Source organism: Prionailurus bengalensis, chromosome C1 (genome assembly GCF_016509475.1).
Source record: "Prionailurus bengalensis isolate Pbe53 chromosome C1, Fcat_Pben_1.1_paternal_pri, whole genome shotgun sequence".
NCBI classification, from domain to species: domain Eukaryota; kingdom Metazoa; phylum Chordata; class Mammalia; order Carnivora; family Felidae; genus Prionailurus; species Prionailurus bengalensis.
This window is the reverse complement of record NC_057345.1, coordinates 184,249,719-184,268,830: the sequence shown is the minus strand read 5'-3', so window position 1 is coordinate 184,268,830 and position 19,112 is coordinate 184,249,719. Positions and strand designations below refer to the sequence as shown.

The following is a 19,112-nucleotide window of genomic DNA, read 5'->3' as shown; positions in this document are numbered from 1 at the left end:
AATTTCGCTTAGCAGAATACCCTCTAGTTCCATCCACATAGTTGCAAATGGTAGCTCTCCTTTTTAAAGATTAGTTGTCTAGGGGCGCCTGGGTGGCGCAGTCGGTTAAGCGTCCGACTTCAGCCAGGTCACGATCTCGCGGTCCGTGAGTTCGAGCCCCGCGTCAGGCTCTGGGCTGATGGCTCGGAGCCTGTTTCCGATTCTGTGTCTCCCTCTCTCTCTGCCCCTCCCCCGTTCATGCTCTGTCTCTCTCTGTCCCAAAAATAAATAAATGTTGAAAAAAAAATTTTTTAAAAAAAAGATTAGTTGTCTATTATTCACGGCAAACATCATGCTTTTAGTTACCATGTACAGTACTTCCTGACAATTACAAAAGGCCTATTTTTGTTGTGGAAAATTGTCCTTGTTAACAGGTAAACAGTGAAGGATAATCATTGTCTCTCATTTGCCACTGTGATATAGGTTGTGGTCCAATGGAGCCCCCTCGTGGTCGAGACCACTCAATCCTTTTGGATTTCCCTCAGGTCATTCATTAAAAAGATACAGGCCGTCATTTGACTCTATTCTCCACAAAATGTCTGCTGTGCAGAAGCTTTTGCTTGTGCTTCCAGAATCTTTTCCAACTCATTTGAGAGGCCAATTGTTTTTTGTTTCAAATCCTGGGAGTACTGTGAGAGGTGGGAGCCAGGATGGATATTAGAGGTTTTGGCACAGATCGTTGCCTTGACAGTTGTGGCCTTTGAGCAGTATGAAAAATGGCTGTCACTCACAGCCAGGGAGAGGCTGAGCTAGTCTGGGACAAAGCTGGAGTTGGCAGGCACAACTGAAGGAGATGTTAGCATCTTTTTGCTAGAAGGCAACTGGGGAAAACATAGTGTATGGGAAGCCAGTAAGAATTCTGGTTTGGCGACACTTTCACACTAGAGGGGAATTATAATTACCTGAGGGCTATTAGCTAAGTTCAAAAGTACACCACCTACCCCCTGCCAAAAAAAAAAAAAGCACCACTGTAGAAATTGGTTTATTCTCCAGCATACTAGGCGAGTGATGTGAACTTCAATAATTTTATTGTCTTTTTCTGTTTGGCCAAAAATCAGATGTCTTTGGAACTATTATGATTATGAGTATTTAATGAATAGCAAATTGATATAGAAAGAGGAATCCATCAAAATATACCTGTACCTTCATGAACCCATTGTCTATAGTGTGTAGCAATCATTTCTCTGCTGATCATTTCCTTTTAAGCATACATTAAATTCTTGCCTATTTTGCCAGTGGTAATAGGTTTAATGTAATTTTTAAAACAAAACACAAAACAACAGCAACAGCAGTAGATTGCCTGTACATCCAGTCCCCAAAATTTCCTCCTGAGATACATAAATGGAACATTGCTGAATGAGCTGAATGCAGTGGTCTACAAAATGTGGGCATTATTCCTGTAGTTAATTTGTGTTGTGTCAATGAATGGAAGCTAATTCTAATATGCATTGTCCCTGCAAAATATGTCGTTAAGTTAGCATTCTCTCACGACTGGCATGCAATAAAAAGAACTGTAAAATGCAGCTCTTAGAAGAGCCTTTATCAACCTAACATAGCTGCATCTATTCCCTTCTCTCTCCACAGCCATAATGCGGTAAATGCAATGTGTCTTATAGTGGTCTCATTGTTCAGAGAAGAGAGGAGGTCATGTTTAGAATTTTAAACATATTTGTTCTCATCATACTCCCTCAGTGGAAACCCATGTCTTTTGTAAGGCTGTGGGTTCCACTCAACAACCTGGAGGAAAGTACCTTAGCCCAGTAGATTATCCTTCCAGGAGGCTTGCTTCCCAGCCCCAGGGGGGCACCACCACTCCCCAGAGTAGAATCTTGCCTGGTGCACACAGGGGTGAGATCTTGTTATTTGGTCCCAGCGGGTCAAGGCCCAGTGGACAGCCCACCTTTGGTCGGCTGGGCGAGAAGAAGAAGGGGCAAGGCGGTTGCTACAGTCACAGCTCAGCCAGGGAAGGAACTGAGGGGCCAAGGGGACAGGTAGGTGGCAGCCATGGAAGCCAGCGCAAGAGACCCTGGAAGACTGATAAACCTAGGGCAGAAGTTTGAGGAACTCTGGGACAGAGCTGTCTTCCAGTCGCAGAGGGCGCATCCCTGAATCCCCTGGGAGCCTCTAGTCAATCAAGGAGCAGTGACCCCAGGGCTGGGTACCTTTCCAGTTTGAGGCTTTAAGTCACCACAAATCAACTGAATGATTGTTCTTGTCTACCTATAAATGTGAAGTCTAGGAGAAAACAGGCAGGACCTGTTTGCATCTCCTTTCCTCCCTTCCTCTGCTCCCCTTTGCCCTCCTCCCCTCCCATCCTGTTCTACTCTTCTGTTTTCCGACCTCTCCCTTCTTCCTTCTTTTTAAAAAGCGCTAGAGGCAGGCTGGACATGGGATTATATAGAATTGGGTAACTCTCTTCAAGGAACACAAAAGATAGCTAGCTGAAAATTGAGGAGAGGATATCAGTCCCATACAGGAGGGAAGAAAGGACATCATTTTTAAGGAACACACTCTCAATGCAGGGCCAGGAAAATGGTAGGTGAGGACCAACGCGCCCTAATGGAAAGAAAGGGAAGCTGAATCGACTAGTAACAAACATTGGAGCATGATGTGCCCAGCAGCTAGCACCAGCTGGACACCTGGGGTATCTGTCAGCAGCAGTTGAAAACCACTGATTTGAAGTGTAAATAAATTTCACTTTGGAAGGATACGTGTAGTGCTGGTCTGTTAAAAAAATGTCCCTTATTTTCCTTTTCAGTAATTAATGGTCATACACTGTGTTTGCGGCTATTACTAGAAATTGCAGACAACCCAGAAGCAATTGACGTGAAAGATGCCAAAGGACAGTAAGTCTTTTTAAATCTGGCCTGGGGTTGACATTTCAATCACAATAGGTAACTGGTTAATTGTTTAAACAGTTAGGAGGGCTGCCTGCCGAGTTCTAGTTTGAGGTATATATTTGGGTGAAATTAATAGTTGAAAGCCCAAGAATAATGAAGGGCCTTTGTGCTAAAGTATATATCCAAGAAAAGTACGGGGTGGGGGCTGTGTATCTTGATGAAAAAGAGCCAACTTTTGGGGCCATGTGTCCTGGCCTTTCTTTAATTTGTTTCTTCTTTGTATCCATTTCTACCCTCGTCTGAAGCTCCTGCATTCCCATTTTTTTAATTAATAATGACAACAGGACAGACCTCAAGAGGTTATCGCTATCATTAAAAAAAATCCTTCATAATTTTGTCCTTTCTGAGTTTGTTTTTCCAAAGTATTTTCCGTCTGTTAGCCTATTCCCCCACCTAATCTTCTCTTACAGATAGGAAATGCAAAGCCAAAAACAAAGCGCTAGTGACTCACTCCAGACCAATGAATTAGTGTCAGAGTTCAAACCAGAACTTCACTTCCTGGGCCCCAACACTTTGTTTTTAACTCTAGATTTGTCAGAATTTTCTTTAAGGCAATGAAGTTTTGGTCAAATAAAATCTTGAGCAGACGTCCAACATAGGAAACTGTGAAAGTAGAGCTGCAATGCTAGAAGTAAGAGGGTCTCCTCCATAGACACACTCCCTACTCAGTATTTGGTGAATGCTACATGGTTTTGAAAATGATGGGATTAACAGGAACCTTGTGAGAAGCAACCCTGTCCCCCTCTATTGATCATTCCATTGACACCATTCCACATGGCCTTTAGAGACCAGAGGTAGAGCATATAGCTTGTTCCATGGACCTACGGCAAACTGGGGACCCTCAGAAAATATTAAGCAGTTGTTAAGGGGAGAGGGGAGGGGGGTAGAGAGAAGGAAGAGAGAGGTGTTTTTCCTCAGGAAATGATGTTGGGGCACCTGGGTGGCTCAGTCAGTTGAGGAAATGATGTGGTTTGGGTTTTCCCCCCCAATCTTCTTTTTAAAAGCCTAATTTATTTCTCTCCCTAGAACCCCACTGATGCTCGCAGTAGCATATGGCCACATTGATGCTGTTTCATTGTTGCTGGAAAAGGAAGCAAATGTAGATGCTGTTGACATCATGGGCTGCACAGCTTTACACAGAGGGGTATGCACATCTTCCTCAGCTTTAGTAAAGCAATTTTGTAGTGAGCTTGTTTCCTCTTTTTTGCCCCCATATGAATTTTTAGTAAAAAACATTATTTTCTAAGATAACTAATAAAAGTCAGTGAAAAGGAAATTACAGGGGTGCCTGGCTGGCTCAGTCAGTAGACCATGCGACTCTTGATCTCAGGGTCATGAAGTGGAGCCCCACGTCGAGTGTAGAGATTACAAAAAAAAAAAAGAGAGAGAGAGAAGAAATTACAAAATCTTTTGCAAAGGTAAAATAATGGCAGGTACTCTTAGATCCTGCTCTTCAGATTTCATGTTCGATTATGATAATAGATACATGAACACCTGCTGTTGATAGAATTGATTCTGTTTTATGATTATATGCAAATCATACAAAATTTGCAAAAAAAAAAAAAAAGTAAAGCTTAAGGAAGAAAATCACAGTCACCAGCAATTCTACCTCCTGGAGATAACCACTTTTTAGTAAATATATCCCCATTCTTTTTTGCTGTAATGTGCATTTGTTTTGAATTTTAAAAAGAGAGAATACTGATGATGTTATTTGGAACCTGCTTTTTTTTTCTCTCTAAGTAGATCAAGGACTTTTTTTCCATGTCACTAAATATTTTTTCTTTTTCTTTCTTTAAATGTTTTTATTTAGGGAGGGGGACAGAGAGGGAGAGACAGACTCCTAAGCAGGCTTCATGCTGAGAGACACGGGGCTTGAACTCACGTACCATGAGATCATGACTTGAGCTGAAATCAAGAGTCAGACGCTTAACTGACTAAGCCATCCAGGCACCCCTCCATGTCACTAAGTATTTTTCTGCCACATTATTTTAATCCTCCATTTTGCTTAGGAGGTATAATTTATTATAGTGATTACCTAGTTTTCAGTAGCCATGCTATTTCTTTTTTTTTTTTTTTAATTTTTTTTTTCAACGTTTATTTATTTTTGGGACAGAGAGAGACAGAGCATGAACGGGGGAGGGGCAGAGAGAGAGGGAGACACAGAATCGGAAACAGGCTCCAGGCTCTGAGCCATCAGCCCAGAGCCTGACACGGGGCTCGAACTCCCGGACGGCGAGATCGTGACCTGGCTGAAGTCGGACGCTTAACCGACTGCGCCACCCAGGCGCCCCGCCATGCTATTTCTAATTGTTCTTTTTTACAAGTGTGGGCCCATTCGCCACCTAAAATATGTATTCTGTGACAATTTCCCACCTGAAATACGTATCCTGCTGAAATATGTATCCTTGGATGATTCTTCATACATATCTGCTAAAATTTTTTTAATGCGTGTCAAATAAACTAAATGAAACAAAAACAAATTATGAAATTGCTATTTGGGGATGGTGCTAAACACTATGATAAATGCAAAGAATAAGAACTCTAAGTGGTTAATATCATAATCGTAGTTCTTATTTTTTGAATACTTCCTGTGGTCCGTGTCACAGGCTGGGAGCCTTTGCATACCTCACGAGGCCTCACAACAACCTCCGAGTCATTATGACTATTCCTGCTTATAGGTGGGTAAAGTGAGGCACAGAAAGGCAGATTGATTTGTCCAAGTGTCATAAGTGGGAGCCAGGATTTAACTTGCACCTTCCTGAATCTGAAGCTGGTATTTTCCACTATATCACGCTACCTTTCAAGTTTATGTTTGGAGAGTCAAGAGATGTTTCTGAAGCGCTGGTGCTCACAGACTTCTCCGTTAGGAATCTTGCTGGGGTTGTGCTGCCTCTTCCCTCCGCAGTAGGGCAGAGTCTGCTTTCCTTAAGGCCCAAGTGTATGTCCACTTACTCTGAGCCTAGCCTCACCTAGCCCTGCTTTGCTTCCCGCATCTCTGCCGTTCTGAGATGTGTTTTGTGTTTTTAATTGCAATGCCTCAGATTATGACAGGCCACGAGGAATGTGTGCAAATGCTGCTGGAACAAGAAGTGTCGATTCTCTGTAAAGATTCCAGAGGGAGGACACCCCTGCACTACGCGGCGGCTCGTGGCCATGCCACATGGCTGAGCGAGCTGCTCCAGATGGCACTTTCCGAGGAGGACTGTTCTTTCAAAGATAACCAAGGCTACACGCCACTGCACTGGGCTTGTTACAATGGTGAGTTGATTGCCGTTGGACTGTTTCCAGTAGACTTCCTGCCTGCCCAGTACCACTGTGGTCTCAGTGGAAGTGAGAACATAGTGTAACATTGTAAACCATGGTTTCCAATCTTTCTATACCTAAGATACCCTTTTCCTCCTTCATGACTACCATGATGCCCTAATGCAGTAAAAATTCACTTTCCTCTTTTTTTTTAATTAAAAAATTTTTCTTAATGTATATTATTTATTTTTGAGAGAGAGAGAGCACAAGTGGCGAGGGTTAAAGAGAGAGGGAGACACAGAATCTGAAGCAGGCTCCAGGCTCCAAGCTGTCAGCCCAGAGACCAATGCAGGACTTGAACTCACGAACTGTGAGATCGTGCCCTGAGCCGAAGTCGGATATTTAACCAACTGAGCCACCCAGGCACCTCCACTTTCCTCCTTTTTGTTAACCTCTAACATGTAACTCCTATTCAGAGCTTTGGATGAACTGAAAGAACTAGTTTTAATCAGGGTTTCTGGTTTACATGAGATAACCAGAGATCCTACAAGGAATTAAAATAATAAAGCTAAAAAAGCAAACAAAAAAATATGATGTAATAATCTGTCACAATTGACCACTAGTAGATGCGTGATTTATTTTTTTTGGCATTTCTTTTTATGTCTTATATCCCCTATTTATTTAGTAGCACTTGTTATTTGGGAGATTTTTAAAATTTTATTTCACTTATTTGAGTAAAAAAGGAAAATGCATACTAACTGTAACATGTCAAAAATACTGAAGTGCCTAAAGTAAAATTGTCTCCATTTCCAAATTTACTTTCTGATGTAATTTGGTGTATATATATTTCATAATTTTCCCTTGAGAATAATAAATAAATACAATTATATACGCACCTATTTTTAAAAACTAGAATCATAGAGCAAATATTATATAACTTTTTTGTCACTATTTACTTAACTTTCCATTGCAGATACTCTGACAAGTCAATATGTATCACTATACATTGATCTTTTTAATAGTTGTATATTTTGTAGCACATAGCTGGATAGATACAGGCATGTGTGAGTGTGTATACCAGAATCTATTATTTATTCATACCATATCCTTGTTGACGAACATTCAAATTGTTTTCAGGTTTTTTCCTATTACAAACAATGCTGCAGTGTGTATGTTCATATTATGGTAACTCGAGTTCTGTCAGATGTCCCCAAAAGTGAAATTGTTGATAAGAGGGCATACATGCCCTAAAATTTTTTAATTTTAGTAAATTATACCATATTACTTGGCAAAAAGAGTATAAAGATTTATTACTCCATCAAACGTGTATGTAAAACTTACTATCTTCTTAAGCCTCTGCCAGCCCAAGATAGTATGTCTTTTTTTTAATTTTTGTCAGTTTGAAGGGCAAGAAACAGATATTTTTCAATTTGTGTTTCTCTGATAGTGTATTTGTTTATGTATTTGTATTTCCTTTTCCAGACGAGGAAAGTGTCCTCTTCTGGACATTACCTTTTTCATCTGTTGCTCATTTTTCCCTACTGAGCTGTTTATCATTTCTCATAGTGTTTGCAGAAGTACCTTGTGTTAGAAATATGAATTCTCCATTTGTTATGTGTGTTACATTTGTCTTTGTTCCTTGTTTATGATATCTTTTTGATGCAGAGATTTTGAACTTTAAATGGTTGAATCTATCAAATTTTTTTTCTTTTATTGCATCTAAGTTTCCAGTCTTGCTTAAGCAGGTCTTTCACCCCTAAGTGTATGTGGATATTTCCCCATGTGTTTCTTACTCAACTCCTATAATTTTATTTTTCCATTTTTAATTCTTCTATTAAATTTTTCACTCAAAAACTATGATTATTAGGTCCAGAAAGGTTTTTGGGTGCCCTGATATATCAACGTAAGACCTTTCATTATGGTTTCATTAGAGTCCTCCTTTTTTCAGTGGTTCCGACTTTGGTGAGAGCCACATTTTGCTGCTCGTTCGACTTGATTTTACTCCCTCCCTGCCATTGGTGGATTGTGATTTTTTTCTCTCTACTAATGGATGAGAGCTCCCTACCCCCATCTGAATCAAGCTGTGAGATCTCTCTGGCACTGGAAAACCTACAGGAAGGGGGAAGACATAAGAGTGCTGATTATAGACCACATAATTTAGACTGGAGTGGGATAGTGCGGGAATGGCAGGTGCCTCTGTTCTTGGGCCCATCCAGGTGCAAGGAGGGAAGGGGGAGACCCTCTCCTGAGCAATCACCTTGCCGGTGCAGCCTTTCAAATCTGAGGTTCAAGCTCTCATTTTCCTAGAATCCCCTCCACTGAGCACTTAGAATATTGAAAGTTGTACAGGGGTCCTCAGTCCTCCCCACACAGATCTGAAATTGGGATTCACATAGTCTTCAAGGAATGGTAGATGTAGATGCTGCATGAAGCTAGGTCCTTTGGGGGGAGTCATACTAATAGAGGGAAGCCCCTCTTCCCAACACTTCAACAGTATCTAGGGTGGTTTGAGTGAGGGTTGGATATAGTTGGAAAGCTAAACAGTATAACTTGAATAAAGTTAGGCGATTTTATATTCATCACTTCATGTGCTTCTTCATCCTAAAAACTGTTTCACCTTTTCTCTCTAGAAGTACAAGAAAGGTTTGGCTTGCATTTTAACACTTAAAATTAGACACATCTACATAATTCTGAGGTGGACCATAAAAGAACTCTAATTTGGCACTAAATTTAACCAAGAAGAGGTTCAGGAGAACAGTCTATATTCCAAAGCCAAATAACTTTGCCTTCAACAATTGTACCTCGTCTCACAAAACACATATAGGTCCTTTATCAGCTGAAAACTCCATCATCCTGTGACCTAGGTAGGACGGGCGTTACTAGTCTGATATTTTATATATGGGAAACTGAGGCTCACAAATCCCAAGTGAGTTGCCTAAGTCAGGTAACAAGTAAGCTGACAGAACTAGGGCCTTACTCAACTCAAATTCAGTTGATTTAGAAACTACTTGTCATTTTGCTGAAAATAATTCCTCATATTCATTCCTCTACTTACTAAAAAAATACTTATTGGGTACATACTATTTGCTGGGAACTGATCTTGGTGCTGTATTAAACACATGTGTAGTATTTTATAGTCAAAGCCCTTTTTCACCTGCATTATCTCAAATACTAAATTCTATTAATCACATCTTCTTTCCTGAATTAGGTTGCATAATTGTAAGTGAACCTATTCGTGAGGGTGAAAGGAGAATTTCCTATGGTAAATATGGTCAAACAGGCATATCTATGTCAAGCAGCTGGCAAGAGCTGAGGATGATATAGAATCTATTCCGCTTGCAAATGAGGTCTCTTCTTTATCTCTTTCTCTCCACCAGAACATATGGCCTTCACTGTTTCATTATGTCTCAGAACACCTGTGAGCATAGTTCATAACATTTTGGCATTTTGTGAATTTTATTCCATGGAGAATGAACATGCAGCCAATTCAGGAGAATTCAGTCGAATTCAATACTTAATGAAAAAGAAAATAGATTGCGTTGAACAAAATTTCTTTCTGGGAAACTCCCTAAATTCTTTTGATTCCTTGCAGGTAATGAAAACTGTATAGAGGTACTTTTGGAGCAAAAATGTTTTCGAACATTTATCGGTAATCCCTTTACTCCACTGCACTGTGCAATGTAAGTAGAAATGCTGGAAGTTAATGGTGTTCCTTTAATCCTTTTAACTACATGCAAAGAAATTGCCTTTTAGGGAAGAGATGGGCTTTTAGACTAGAGATAAGACCAATATATTCCATTTTGCTGCTAATGGCAAATAGGTCTGATAGCAAAGTGTGGTCCCTAGTGTTAATGATTTTCCAGGAGCTTTTTGTAGAGTGCCCAGGTTTCCAGGGGGCTCACATATCACCAGAGGGAAACTACCTGAAGGGTAATGGGTGACTGCTAACAGGCACGTTACACATACACCAGGTGAAGAGCTCTTTAGATGTACCAAACTCTAAAATTAAGTTGGGGTTAGAAACAATGTACCTATGGATGATTGGAAAGACATTTTATAGCAGGAAGACTTTTTATATATTGTAATTCTCCATTCTTCATAGGTTGTAAATTCTTTTTTGATGAATGTAATTTTTTCTGCCATGTCATAGTATGAATGTTTAGAGGATACAGTGACTGTAAGTCCAACTTCCACAGTCAGCCTGGAGGAACATGGTCACCTGGGGCCTGTGTTTACCCAGGGGTTCATATTCACCTGGGCAATGATGGTCAGCCTAGGGACCCAAGACTTGGGAGTGCTTTGTCTATGCATTTCTGTGTGCTTCACATACAGCTGGGTCATTTGATTGAAAGATATTGGAGGCATAAAATGGCTCCATAAAGAAAGGGTAAGGAATAAAGAGTAGGGGTGATTTTAAATTTGAAGGAAGCATTTCTTTGTCACTTTGGTATCCCCCCAAAACCTAACATGATGCCTTGTATAAGTGGTATGCAGTAAACACCTTCCTGGATGTAGGGGTTCTGAAGACATGCTGGGAATACAGAAAGTGTGCCATTCAAATGGTTACAATGATTAAAGAAGACATTTGAAGTGATACAAACAATCTTTATTTTGCACTTCATGAAGCAGACTGTCTGCACTTTGAAGAGTTCAGAGAACTGCAAAATGGGGCAGAAAACGGGAAGCTTTTACAGAATAAAAAATCGGGAACAAGGAAGAGAAGGAATAAAAATGCCTGATTAGTGGGGCACCTGGGTGGCTCAGTCAGTTGAGCGTCCATCTTTGACTCAGGTTGTGATCTCACGGTTTGTGGATTCGAGCTCCACATAGGGCTCACTGCTATCAGCACAGTGATCCTCTGTCTCTCTGTCTCTCTGCCCCTCCCCCATTCATGCTCCCCCGCTCTCAAAAATAAATAAACATTAAAAAAAAACCTGATTACCTAGGGTTACAAATCTGAGGTATCATAGGAATGGAGCAATCACCCATATACCTTGGTGATTATTAATTGGTTAACTAGATGGTCTTATCTCTGGGAAGATGGAACATTTATAAGAACATGAAATGTAAAAGTTTTGTTTTGCTGATGTTGTTTCCCAGGACCAGTGGTGCCTCATCTACTAAGGAAAGATTAATGTGAGATCAATTTGACAGTTCTTCCTCCTCCCTTTGATCAACCTCTGGCCAACCAAGAGGTTTGAGCAAAGGTGATGTTGAAAGCTATTCTCAGTTACCATTGTCTCTTTGGGTGTCAGTATATATTTCACAGGAGGAGATGATGTCAGGCTTACATTCTAGTTGGAGGGAGACTATTTGTTAGCTTATGGTTGCACACACGCATCTAAAAACCTTGAGAGAACAACATACCAGGAGCAATAGACCAGGAAGATAATTATTAATAGTAAAAGTATTCCTTGGGAATGCAAGCTGGTGCAGCCACTCTGGAACACAGTATGGAGGTTCCTCAAAAAACTAAAAATAGAACTACCCTACGACCCAGCAATTGCACTACTAGACATTTATCCATGGGATACAGGTGTGCTGTTTTGAAGGGACACATGCACCCCCATGTTTCTAGCAGCACTATCAACAATAGCCAAAGTATGGAAAGAGCCCAAATGGCCATTGATGGATGAATGGATAAAGAAGATGTGGTATATATATACAACAGAGTATTGCTCGGCAATCTAAAAGAATGAAATCTGGCCATTTGCAACTACGTGGATGGAACTGGAGGGTATTATGCTAAGTGAAATTAGTCAGTCAGAGAAAGACAAATATCATATGACTTCACTCATATGAGGACTTTAAGAGACAAAACAAATGAACATAAGGGAAGGGAAACAAAAATAATATAAAAACAAGGAGGGGGACAAAGCATAAGAGACTCATAAATATGAAGAACAAACTGAGGGTTACTGGAGGGTTGTGGGAGGGGATGGGCTAAATGGGTAAGGGGCACTAAGGAATCTACTCCTGAAATCATTGTTGCACTGTATGCTAACTAATTTGGATGTAAATTTTTAAAAATAAAAAATTAAATTAAAAATAAAAATAAGAAAAAAGTATTCCTAAGATTTGCAGGACATTCCTGAAACAGGGTCCCCATGAACCAAACCAACTAGAATCAAACCAAGAAATGGTCCCAAAGAGGGGATACTTCTTTAAGCCAGTCGGCCTGTCAATGTATCTTGTTTAACCGTGTTTCCACTTCCCTAGAAGTGTTATCCAGCAAGCTTGTTCTAGAGAAACCTAGACATTAGAAATCAGGAGAAAGTTTTTGATGGACAGAACCACAGAGTCACCAGTATTATAGCAAATCCAACAGTAAGTTGAGAGTTTGATTACCCTCCTTTGCAGTGGCCTGACATATGTGAGTGATGGCATTCTCTTTCTAGGCCAGCTCAAGGTGAGAGGTGGACACACGAATCATAAAGACCTTCATGGTATAATAATTAGGGAAAAAATGGCCAGAGAGGGAAAGAGGAATGGAGAGAAATGTTCTTGATCCAACATCTTAGGAGGAAACGGTGTACTTCAGTGTCAGCTACTAATCTCACAGTCAATTTGATTTTGAAGTCTCTGGCATTGGCCCAGGACCAGATGTCAGATGAGCCTTCTACAGTCATGAGATTTGTACACCTTGTAATTTGGCAGCAGTGTCAGTGATCAAGGGTACTTCGTAGGGTCCTTTCCAGGAATTTCATTTTGCAAAAGCATCAGAGTAAAAGAATAACTGCCTGCAAATGACAAAGGATTTAAATAGGTCTATTGTGGAAGATCCGATAACAAGGAATTGCAAGGAATTGACAAGGAAATTTGGTAATTTTTGTTACACATAACATTTAACATGATAAGTGGAATTATGGACAGATAAAATTATACCAGAATGCATCAGAATTTTAGGAATTTTATACAATTTCTGGAACACTTATGATAATGTATGTATGCTCACCATATAACCTGAAAACATCATTTCTTATCTGACAATGCTTCCTATATAATTTAACATACCAAATAAGCCTGGTTAGTGTAATATTTATCCTTTCATAAGGAAAGAGAAAGAATCTTTTGAGATGTTTCAGGTACCTTTGAAAAATACCCAACTTCGTTCAAGGTCAAAAAGACTTCATTTAGAATTTTATTTGTGGGTGGGGTGCCTGGATGGCTCAGTTGGTTGACCATCCAACTTTGGCTCAGGTCATGATCTCAGGTCATATGTATTTTTAAAAAGAAATGAAACAAGGAAATCAATTTACAAATCAGTAACAAAATTCTTCCAAAATTGGAGATGAAACATCATACTTACTCTTCCACTCACACACTCTCTCTCTCTCTCTCTCAAAAATAAATAAACATTTGAAAAAAAATTTTTTTAACAAAACAAATACATAGATCTAAATTTTGTTTTTGACAAATGGAATTAGTTAAGGTTATCTGCTCAGATGGCTTAAACCTCTTTACTAATATTTGAGAAGAAAACTTAAGATTTAAAAAAAAATTTTTTTAAGTTATTTATTTACCTTGAGAGAGAAAGAGCACAAGTGGGGTAGGGGCAGAGAGAGAGGAACAGAGAATCCCAAGTAGGCTCTGTGCTCTCAGTGCAGAGCCCAATGTACGTATGGCTCAAACTCACCAACCGTGAGATCATGAACTGAGCTGAAATCAAGAGTCTGAGACTTAACTGACTCAGCCACCTAGGCACCCCTAAACATTTTTTTTAATTCCAGTATAGTTAATATACAGTGTTATATTAGTTTCCAGGTGTACAATATAGAGATTTAGAGATTCCGTACATCACCCAGTGCTCATCAACACTTAGGATTTTTCATTTCCTAGTTTCCAAATAGCCTTTCTTTTTTTCTTCTTTTTTCTGACAAGAATTATTTCCCTGAAATGTGCATTTTAAACAGTTGGCTTACAAACAAGTTCCTAGAGAAGACCTTTATAACATTTACATCTCAAAGGCACAGGGAAAGAATGCAGTAATTCTTTCTTCCAAGAAGGACTTCTGTTTCCTAAATCTAGGATTTTACAATACCTACAAGCCTTTTGAGATGAATAGAGGATATTTGGGGATTGATAAAAAGGATAGGTGAGCTTTTTCTGTTCTTTAAAAACCGAATTTGTAAGGCAAGGAAGGTTGGTTTTAATTCCCCCCAAAAAGGGGGCTGACCCACTCATCCAACTACATTATCTTTAATTTGCTTTTTTATATCAAGGAGAAAATCTTCCTTCAACTAAGATAGAAATCAAAGGCTTCCTTTGTTCTAGGTTTAGAGCTGTTTGTCTTTGGAATGCCCCTGGTCCCCTACTCCCAACACCAGGTACATAGTTTCATTTAACTTAGTGGGAAGGCCTAAAAAAAAAGTTACTATCAGGCTCTGAATACCAACTTCCTATTTGGCCAACTTCTGACCATGAAGCAACTTTAAAAGAAGGAAAGGAAAGGAAAGGGAAGGGAAGGGAAGGGAAGGGAAGGGAAGGGAAGGGAAGGAGGAAGGAAGGAAGAAAAAAAAGAAAGAAAGAGAAAGAAAGAAAGAAAGAAAGAAAGAAAGAAAGAAAGAAAGAAAGAAAGAAAAAGGCATTTCCAATATCTTGTCAAGTTTCAGCCTGGGCAAACAGTAAATATCCCTGGCAATACTGAACAATCCATGGAATGCAAGAGGTGCCCCCAAAGATGGTGCAAAAGATACTACTCTCCCAAGATCCACAGCTACCTCCTAAAGATTGCCAAAAGAAAGAAGGATTTAGGACAAGCAAGAAGGCAATAGCAGTCCCTGGAAGAGAAAAAGATCAATAATCAATGGCTACCTCAAAACCAAATTCATAAGAGTGAATTTGGAAAGGAAGGGAAAACACAAAATTATACCTTCCCCTCTTGACCAGGCACCACAGAGACCAGAAAAGCTGAATCTGGTAAGAATTCTCACTCTTTGCCCGCTCTTGCCAGTTTTCCTAGGATCCCATCTGCAGGCTCCAGAGTGAGTGGAGTTTAAAGTAGAGAATATTGCTCTGGTATGTGTCTACCGGAATTTGGCAAGATTTTTCCATTAATTTTAATTTTATTTCGACTTGGCTGTTAAAAGGAATAACTTATAGCAGTTTACCGGAGAATTCCTTGGCATCTTATCAACACTGGAGGGAGCCCATATAATAGGGGCCCTCCTTTGAGGGTATATATGGGGACATTTGAGTTGGTATCAGAGGATTTGCACAAAACCTTCTAGGACAATCTTTCCTCCAGTGTCCTGGTGGATTGCAAATGAAACACCAATCTCTGAGCCAGTGTTTTGATGATGGTGCACTGAGGTGTTGTTTTAAGTTTCTGGCCTTGGAGCAGTTGTAGCTATAGGGCCAGTAACTCTGAAAAGACTTGTTTACACTCTTGTAGCCTCTTAACAGTGGAAAGGCAAATCAGAAGTGAATTAGTAGACTGTAAGTACTCAGGTAAGGGAGGATAGAGGGCAGTAGTAGGAGTCATATCAGTCTTACAGTCTTTATTTTAGGTACCTCTTGTGTCTTTAATTTTTCATTAACCTTTTGCAATGAATCTTTCAATGAAGCTACCTTGGAATCTTGAAACCTTTTGGAAGCTTCTGCAGACCAATTAAAATAGGCATCCTATTCTCTTTGTTGATTTGGGAACCCTTGCTTTCAACTCTTCTTCTCAAAGGAACAATCTTACCTAATTGGAACATTCCCCATGATGGCCATTGTAATTCTAGGTTGTCTTAGTAGGAGTTTGCCATTTTTGTAGGTATCCGTTGCATCTGGGATCACAGTTCTTAGACATAAAATAAGCAACTGTGCTGGAAGGCAGAGTGCTCAATTCTTTGAAACTTGAGGAACTCATTTCTTTAGCTAAGCCTAGAGTCTCTTGGAACCAAATTAATACCTGAGAGAGATGTACCATAGAGTTTGGGATTTGTGTGGTGTTTTACAGTGTACCTTGTTGCATGAAATTTTCTTGAAGTTGTTGGGTGACCTAGTATGAATCTAATCTATTCCATGACCAACTTATCACAGAAGTATGTGGTGAGCACTGTAACAGCTTTAAAGTACCCAACCTATGCCCATCAATTTTGTGGCTTTGATTTCTGAGATTCTCATTAACAAAAGATCTATTACTCGTCACAAGCATTCTTTATAATGGTGGATGACCTAAGGGCTTCTAATAGTCCAACTTGTGCCTACTTAGATTTTGATGTGCCGTTGGTCAAAACAGCCTGCATTTTTGCAGACTTTTAATTTATTTCCCCAAGTCTCCCAGTGGTTTATGCTGTAGACTTACGTCATGGTCCCTGTTAGTCCCACAACTGCTGTCACCTAACTGTCCCTGAGGCTTTTCTGAATCATAGAACCTCTCTGGGACCTTTAATGAACACTTTTCCCTTAAAAAGTTTTGGATAAAGTGCGTTTGGCCTGGACGTTTCAGACAAGGGAGCAGACCTCAAATCCAAGAGTGACTCACCCCCGGCCCTTGGTAACCAGAGGACAGTGAACTCAGGGTTAGGCAGGTGCCTTGCTTGTCTTTTCCTCTTGCAGGCTGTTAGTAGTCAGCTTAGAATCCCACCCTCGTCACCTGTTAAACTGATTAAAGAAGACAATTTAGGTGATATACATCTTATTTAACGCTTCCTGAAGCAAGCAGTTCTCCAGACTCTTGAGAATGGAGACTGCCTGCTTCATGAAGCATTAAATGAAGTTTGTTCGTGTGATCTAAATTGTCTTCTGCAATCATGTGAACATATCATAAACCACAGATATTTGAATCAGATTTTTTTAATGTGTCAGATTGTTATATAGTGCATAGGAAGATGGAGTAGGAGGAAACATGTAATTTTTTAAAGAGTGATACCTTAAAATGTAAAACTTATTTTCATTTTAGAATAAACGATCATGAGAATTGTGCGTCATTGCTACTTGGGGCCATAGATTCCAGCATTGTCAATTGCAGAGATGATAAAGGCAGGTAAGTGATACTGAGATGGCATGCCTCTTGTCTTGATCAATCTTAGTCTCTGCTTTGTGGTTGTAAAGTAGCCAAACATTTATTTTTTTGTTTAGTTTAAAAAGTAATATAGGGGCGCCTTGGTGGCTCAGTCAGTTGAGCATATGATTCTTGATTTTGGCTTAGGTCATGACCCCAGGGTCTTGGGATTGGGCCCCACATCAGACTCTGTGCTGAGTGTGGAACCTGCTTGGGATTCTCTCTCTCTGTCTCTCTTTCTCTCTTCCTCTACCCCTCTTCCCCACTCATACTCTCTCTCTCAAAAAAAAAAAAAAAGAACAAACAATAAAAGTCACAAAAACTAATATAAAAGCATGGCTTTTAAAAATTAAATATAATGAATATGTAATTAGGAGAAATTACTCTCTTATCCCAGAAGCCCCAGCCTCTTCCATCACCTTAAATTGATCTTTTCACATTTTTATATTCTACCAAGTAATTTCTACACAATAACCACAAACATATGTAAAAAAAATATATACTTATGCTCTTATGGAAATGGGAGAATTCTGTTGCAATGCTCTGCTTTTAGGGTATCTTGGAAATCTTTTCATACCAGAACATGTAGATTTACCAGATTATTTTTGAAGCTGCATATTACTTCACTGAATCACTATACTCATTTAATCAGCCTGCCTTCTAGTGAAGAACATTTAAGTTGTTTCCAGTATTTTGCTGTTTCGCAGAGTGGTGCAGTGAGCAGTCTAGTATATGTGTGTGTTCACATGACCAAGTACATCTAGGAAATAAAGTTTTAAACATGGATTTACTTGGTTAGAAGGTCAGTGGTTTTTATTTTTGGTAAATAATACCAAATTGTACTCCTAGAGAAATCAACTGTCCACAGTAGATAATGTGGGCTTTTTTATTATTTAAATAGCCAATTATCTATAAAATTAAGGCCTAATTTTGAAAATATCTTTATCAAAGATAAGAAAGAAGTCACTGGAACTCAACATCAAAGGGTCAGTGAAAATGCTCATTTTATTATCAAGGCCACCACTTACAACCTCCAAATCTAGGGGGTGCCATTCACATAGGTGACTGAATGGACCTTGGAGAGGGCCTGATTGTCCTCTCTGTAAACTGAGAAGGTTTAAATCCCTAAGATGACACTGTGCACATGTTTCTCAGGCATATACAGAAAGAGTGTGTTGAGTTTAAAGGAAACTAAAATTGGGGCACCTGGGTGGCTCAGTCGGTTGAGCATCCAAGTTTGGCTCAGGTCATGATCTCGCGGTTCGTGGGTTCGAACCCTGCATCGGGCTCTGTGCTGACAGCTTGGAGCCTGGAGTCTGCTTCGGATTCTGTGTCTACCTCTCTCTCTCCCCTCCCCTGCCCGTTCTCTTTATTTCTCTCTCTTTCTCTCAAAAGTGAATAAATGTCAAAAATAAATAAAGGAAACTAACATCCTGTTTGTTTTAAATCATTAGGACACCGCTTCATGCGGCAGCATTTGCTGATCACGTGGAGTGCTTGCAGCTTCTTCTGAGACACAGTGCCGAAGTGAATGCAGCAGACAATTCAGGGAAAACAGCACTGATGATGGCTGCTGAGAATGGGCAGGCAGGCGCTGTGGGTATGTGCTGACTGGTGGGCTTCACATCCACGCCCAACCAAAACCAGAGTAGCATAAAACCGAGAATCAGTTATTCTCTTGGTATATGCATGTAAAAAAGGCCAGCATTTTATTTAAGCCACTTGACTCTACTTGCTAATCATCCTCAGTCCCCTGTTATTTGATTATTGGTGGACCTTTTCAAAGTGAACTCATCTCTGCAGTGAAACATCTCAACATTTAGAGACCAAATATAGCAACAGGTTTATTTGACCTGGAAATAACAGAACTGTGTACAGAGAATTAAACTTGATGCCTGTAGACCTTGGATTTGGATGGAACAAATGTGGCAATAAAG

General features: G+C 39.8%; 1 protein-coding gene across 10 annotated transcripts in view; it reads left to right on the top strand.

Annotated features, from left to right (window-relative positions):
• Positions 1–19,112, top strand: part of ANKRD44 (ankyrin repeat domain 44) — a 327,574-nt gene that overhangs the window by 298,298 nt on the left and 10,164 nt on the right. For all 10 annotated transcript variants that reach the window (XM_043577389.1, XM_043577386.1, XM_043577384.1 and 7 more), the window contains exons 19-24: positions 2,798–2,885; positions 3,966–4,083; positions 5,981–6,197; positions 9,775–9,862; positions 17,074–17,157; positions 18,630–18,775. In XM_043577389.1, coding sequence (XP_043433324.1) covers positions 2,798–2,885; positions 3,966–4,083; positions 5,981–6,197; positions 9,775–9,862; positions 17,074–17,157; positions 18,630–18,775 — 741 coding nt within the window. The remainder of the gene's footprint in view (positions 1–2,797; positions 2,886–3,965; positions 4,084–5,980; positions 6,198–9,774; positions 9,863–17,073; positions 17,158–18,629; positions 18,776–19,112) is intronic.